General features: G+C 47.6%; 1 protein-coding gene across 1 annotated transcript; it reads left to right on the top strand.

The window, feature by feature from the left end:
- The first annotated feature begins 4572 nt into the window (after nt 1-4572).
- TAS2R38 (taste 2 receptor member 38) lies at nt 4573-5844 on the top strand. The gene has a single exon (XM_006185394.2). The coding sequence runs from the start codon at nt 4605-4607 to the stop codon at nt 5610-5612; it is 1008 nt and encodes a 335-aa protein (XP_006185456.1). The 5' UTR covers nt 4573-4604; the 3' UTR covers nt 5613-5844.
- Nucleotides 5845-6056: the final 212 nt, after the last annotated feature.

Below are 6056 nucleotides of genomic sequence, written 5' to 3'. Positions count from 1 at the left end.
TCCCTCACTTAGATCAGCCCGCCTTCCCTTCTTGGGGGTGTACTTTACCTTTTTTAAAGTAGATCTTTTAAAATATTTCGCTACACGGTGCACCATCTCCCCACTGTCAACTTATCCTTCGGGTATGACAAGAATCAGGGTTTTTATCTTTTGGGGTAACAGTACCAGTCTCCCTGTCCTGACCCTCTAACCTCTCAGTGGTGTGATGGTTTTCTCCTGCGAGCTGGCGCAAGGCCCTTCAGCCAGCCTCCTGCCTTCAGAACCTGCCCCTCTGTGCGAACATAACCTACAGATTTCAGTTCTCAGTGCAGCACCGCCCGCTCCTCCGGAGGCTGAGGGGGGATAGCCATGCCGTTCCCTCCTAACTCTTAGGCTTCCTGAATCCTCTGCAAAAAAAACAAACAAAAACCAACTCTTCTCTCCCAAGACTCCCAAATTTGTGTGTCTTTGTGTCCGTGTGTGTATGCTTGTGTGTCCGTGTGTGTGTCTGTGTGTCTGTGTATGGGGGCATCATGGTTTTCTGACAGTAAAGACAGTTCACTTCGTCAGCCTCTGTAGGGGGTTGAGATGTCTCCTCTGTATCTCTGCCTATGAGGATTTTGTAACCTTTTTACATCAGTGTCTTGTCACTAATGTGATCCTTATGGCATTTTCTTAACGAGGTAGTGAGAGGACTGAGGTATAGGAAAATATTTCATCATGTTTTCTATCTATTTATCTATGTACCCATTTACCTATCATGATTATACAGTCTCATATCTCTAATCATTTTGTACATTATGATCCCAAAATACTACTTATACCAAGGCTTATCATTTTAAACAAACTGCAGATTATCCAAATATAAGTCTTCTGATAATCATGTTCCCATACTTTTAAGATGGGTTGCAGCTAAATGTATCTAATGCACACTGATATTTGCTAACTTCTGTTAGATTAGATGGTTACTCATTTTGTCTTTAAATTTTAGGGTGACTATTACTTCCTGAGATGACTCCATCTGTTGTACAGTACATCGCTTCTTACTCATTCTTGAAGTCTCACCCTCAACACCACCTCCAGGAAGGCCTCTCTGGACAGCTCCCTTTTTCCAGCTTTCCTGAGATATAATTGATAAATAAAACTATAAGATGTTTAAAGTGTACATTCTGATGATTTCATATATGTATACATTATAAAAGGATGCCTCTCATCTATTTAACACATTCATTTCTCTTATATATACATATATTTATATATATGTGTGTGTGTGTGTGTATTTGGTGAGAACATTTTAAGTTTTACTCTCTAAGCGAATTTTATTTATCTAATGTAGTGTTACCAACTCTAGTCACTGTATTATACATCAGATCCTCAGACCCTATTCATCTTAGAGCTTTCAGTTCGTACCAACCTCCTCTCATTTCTCCCACCCCACCCCAACCATTGGCTATCTCTTTTTTACTCTCCATTTCTATGAGTTTGACTTTCCCCCCCCATACACCACGTACAGTATAAGTGATACCACACAGCATTTGTCTGTCTCTGTCGGGCTTATTTCACTTAGCATAATGGCCTCATGGTCCATCCATGTTGTCACAAACGGCAGGATTTCCTCCTTTCTCATGGCTGAATGAAGTCCACTGTATCCATTCATCCGTTGACGGACACGTGGTTTGTTGCCGTATCTTGGCTGCTGTGGATAATGCTGCCATGAGCATGGGAGCACGGATAGATCTTTGATATCTTTTTTCATTTGCTTTGGATATACACCCAGAAGAGGTGTTGCTGGATCTTATGGTATGTTCTCCAGCTGACATTTATTGATTGGAAGCACAACTCCAATCATGCTACATGTGTCAGTTCCGGTAACCCTCCCGTTCTGTGAAGGAGGTGTTACTTTGATCATCTCCCTTTCATATAAGATGGATAAAGAAGGTTCAACCCTTTGCTAAGGTCACACCAATAGGAGCCACAGAGCCAGCCTTACCCCAAAAGAGCCTGGTTCCAGAGCCCAGACTCCCCACAAAGCCCATCCTCTAGGGTGTCCCCCAGACCTGTGAGCACACACAGAGGGCGCAGATGGCCCAGAGTGATGTGGGACCCCATGATTGGGTTAACAAATTGTAACAGATCCCAGCCACTTATCGCCTTAAAGAAGATGTGCTTAGTAACTGCCTTGAGGTTTTAGCAATGACCCAGGCCCCCGGCTATAAATGCTGGGCGTGCCTGCCATTAGTCTTCTATCCCCAAAAGAGCCTTGGGCTGGAATGGTAAAAAGCTGCAGACTCAGAGGTGAGAAGGCTGGTTAGCCAATGATGGGTGAGATCCCCTGAGGGGGCAACCTAAGACAGGCACAGCCGCCTGAGTCCAAGAAAATCTTGTCAAGCAGCTGATTCTCATACGTTCCACCCTGATAAGCTGAAAGGCTCAACACGATTATGATTCACCAAATAGGGTCTTCTGACCTTGAGCCAAACACCAACAATAAACAAAGCCTTTGTACTCATTGTGATCCCACCCTGTCCTTCCCTAAATTCCTGCTTCGACTGTACTCAACAAATATGTGAGATTTGAGAGGCTCGTGCAGTTGGCTACCGACTCCCTCTCGCTCTCTTGACTTTTCCCCAGAGTCTTGAGTAATTCATTCCATCTCGGTGGGACTTCTGCTGGCCAGAACCCACAACTGGTGACGAACCCACAGAGTGAGGCCACAGAGTTAGAGAAAAAGCCAGCGAAGTCAGAGGCTGAGCAAAAGCACACGGACAGAGGTGGGCAAGCGCCACCCCTTCGAGGAAATGTCGTCACACCACAGGCAGCGGCCCAGCTGTACACCGTCTCCTTCCCTTTCATCTCCATTCATTCCAAAAATAGAGTGAGTGAATGGAGGGCAATAATAAAAGACCTGGAAAAGTTAACGTGTTTGAAAGAGTGAAAAAGAAGCACCAGATCGGAGGGAATGTTCTGAAACAACACCCAGTCTCTGAATGATCAGTTCTCCCATCTCCACTGAGGAACTAGCCTGAGTCTTCACAGAGCTCGCACAAGTGGATGTGAAATCAGTCCTTACTCCATGAGAGATCAAGGAGAATCAGAGATGCTCATCTCCGGAAAGCCGGAGCTCACCCCAGATTTGGGAACGTTTCACAGGGGAGGAAGCTAGGCTTCAGAAATTAGAGCCAAGAACATTAGAATTGAATCCTAAAATGTTAAAAAAAAAAAAAAAAAGCCCTATATATAATCCATGGGCATGTTACAAACTACTAAATGGTCCACTTGTGAAAAGTTAATTCATTCAAGAATATGTACTGAGTACCTGGATGTGCCTTCATGAAGCTTACATTTTTAGTGGGGGGTGGATACAAGCAATAAATAATTGAATATGGGCAGGAGGGTACAACAGGTTAGGTATGAGAGGGAGCACACAAGATGTGGGCAAGGGATGCCATTCAGAGGATGGTCAGGGATGGTCTCTCTGACAAGGTGACTGCTGAGAAGGGCAGTTTTGAGAAGAAAGTGAGACCCTGGAGCACGTGGGGGAAGCGTTCAGACAGTGGGGACTGCCGGCACAATGATCCTGAGGTGGGAGGGGGCCTGGCGAGTTTGCAGAGCAGGAAGGAGGCCATGTGGTCAATTGGAGTGAAGTGAGGGAGGAGGTAAGTACCACAGAAAATACCTGAGAAAGGACAGAGGCGCTGACTATGTATGCAGGACCTCTGGGCCACTGTGAAAACATAGCTGATATGGTGAGGGAGGTGGGAGGCCCCAGAAAGGTCTGAACAGAGCAATGCCATGATCTTAGTTATATGTTCACAGGATCACTGTTGTTGCATTGTACAAAGTCGGGTACAGGAGTGGAGGTGGGAAGCAGAGAGAGCAGCTGAAAGGCTTCTGCAATCACCCAGGCCAGATATCCCCCTTCCCCTCCCTCCATAGCAAGATGCTGGCCTTACTCATGCTAACACTCCTCTTGCCAAGCATGATACCAGCGTGATAATGACAGTGGGAAGGAATCTTTGCTGATGGCAGTTGTACCACTCATACGCCAGTACCAGCGGAGGAAGCATGCACTTGTCCATATAAAAAAAAATAGTCTATGGTAAGAGGCCTGCCTCAGGCGTGAGTGAAGGCAGGCAAACGGAAAGAGGCACCATTTCAAACCTTAGTTCACTGCAAAGATACACTTTGCCTGCTGCCAGTTTCCTTAAAACCCATAAGCAAATGCTACTCTCCCCTCCATCCGTGTAGGTCCAGATGGGCATGCAAAACTGGGCTTGGGAAATTGAGACCCTGTCTTGTTTGCATCCCCGATGCCATGCCATGGCCCTCTGGGGAGGCTGTGGGACAGAAATAGATGGGTTTATTAAAAGCTTCTGCATCACCCAAGAGATAGAACCATCATTCTTCTGCTCTTTCCATGAGCCTTGTGTGCATCTAAGAGATATTCTCAAGCAACAACATCCCTCTAAGTTTGCTGTCAGAACTTTGTATGCACTCACTTTGGGATAGATCCAGAGCAAGAGCTGTCTGCCTCGTGAAGGAGAGGCCTTGGCTCAGAACTTACCCTTACCCTTCTCTGCTGCGTGGCGTGTGAGTCTTGAATCAGCCAAGTAAGAAGAGACACCATGTTGACCCCGGCTTCCATCGTGACTGTGTCCTACGAAGTCAAGAATGCTTTTCTGTTCCTTTCAGTCCTGGAGTTTGCAGTAGGGATCCTGGTCAATGCCTTCATCTTCTTGGTGAATTTTTGGGACGTGGTGAGGAGGCAGCCACTGAGCAGCTGTGATCTCATCCTTCTGAGCCTCAGCCTCACCCGGCTGCTCCTGCATGGGCTGCTGTTTCTGGACGCCGTTCAGCTGGCCTGTTTCCAGCGGATGAAAGACCCGCTGAGCGTCAGCTACCAAACCATCATCCTGCTCTGGATGATCGTGAACCAGGCTGGCCTCTGGCTCACCACCTGCCTTAGCCTCCTCTACTGCGCCAAGATCGCCCGTTTCTCTCCCGCCTTCCCGCTCTGCTTGGCGAGCTGGGTCCCCAGGAAGATGCCCCAGATGCTCCTGGGCGCCATTACCTTCACCTGCGTCTGCGCCACTCTCTGTCTGGGGGACTTTTTCAGGAGATCTCACTTCTCAGTCACAGTTATGTCTTTCGTAAATAACAGTACAGAGTTCGATCCGCAAATTGCAAAACTTAGTTTCTTCCATTCCTTCATCTTCTGCAGTGTGGGGTCCATCCCTTCTTTCCTAATTTTTCTGGTTTCTTCTGGGGTGCTGATTGTCTCCCTGGGAAGGCACATGAGGACGATGAGGGAACAAACCGAAGACTCTCGGGACCTCAGCCTGGAGGCCCATATCAAAGCTCTCCGATCTCTCATCTCCTTCCTCTGCCTGTACCTGCTGTCACTCTGTGCCGCCCACCTCTCCGTGCCGTTGCTGATGCTGTGGCACAGCAAGGTCGGGGTGATGGTCTGCGTAGGCATCCTGGCAGCCTGCCCCTCGGGACATGCAGTCATCCTGATCTCAAGCAACGCCAAGCTGAGGAGAGCCCTGGAGAGCATTGCGCTGTGGGCTCAGAGCAGCCGAAAGGTCAGGGCAGGCCACGGGGCCGCTCGCGGGATGCAGACTCTGTGCTGAGAGCGGATATGGCACGGGGGCTTCTTGAACACGCCTCTGATTGTTCATAAAGGTTTAGAAACCTCTTCCAATCTCTTCTGTAAAACTGAGAGTCTCTCCACTTTACATCAGTGGCCTCACTCATCATAGAATAAGGTAATTAAAGTTCTGTATGGGCCTCAGCAAGCAGCAAGGCATCCTGCCTAGGTCCGTCTTGACAAATGAGCAAAGTAGAGGGGTGAAGCTCCCAGGGTGGGAGCTTGGTACACCATAGCTTATTAGTGATGGTGTGAGCCAAACCCTGAGAAACCACCTCCTATGAAAGAATCTCTAGATCCCACAATAGCACGGTTGACTCTTCGCACGACTGCTATTTCTTCCAACAGGGGCCAGCATAATATTTGAACACATTCCCTATGATGGCAGTTATATAACCCTCCTCAAACGTCACAGTTCTCATGGAAA

Source organism: Camelus ferus, chromosome 7, assembly GCF_009834535.1.
Source record: "Camelus ferus isolate YT-003-E chromosome 7, BCGSAC_Cfer_1.0, whole genome shotgun sequence".
In the NCBI taxonomy this organism is placed as follows: Eukaryota; Metazoa; Chordata; class Mammalia; order Artiodactyla; family Camelidae; genus Camelus; species Camelus ferus.
The sequence above is the reverse complement of the archived record's forward strand: the minus strand, read 5'-3'. Positions and strand labels throughout refer to the sequence as shown.

What these genes read in the sequence shown, in the direction of transcription:
- TAS2R38 (XM_006185394.2), top strand. Translation starts at nt 4,605, where the DNA reads ATGTTGACCCCGGCTTCCATCGTGACTGTGTCCTACGAAGTCAAGAAT.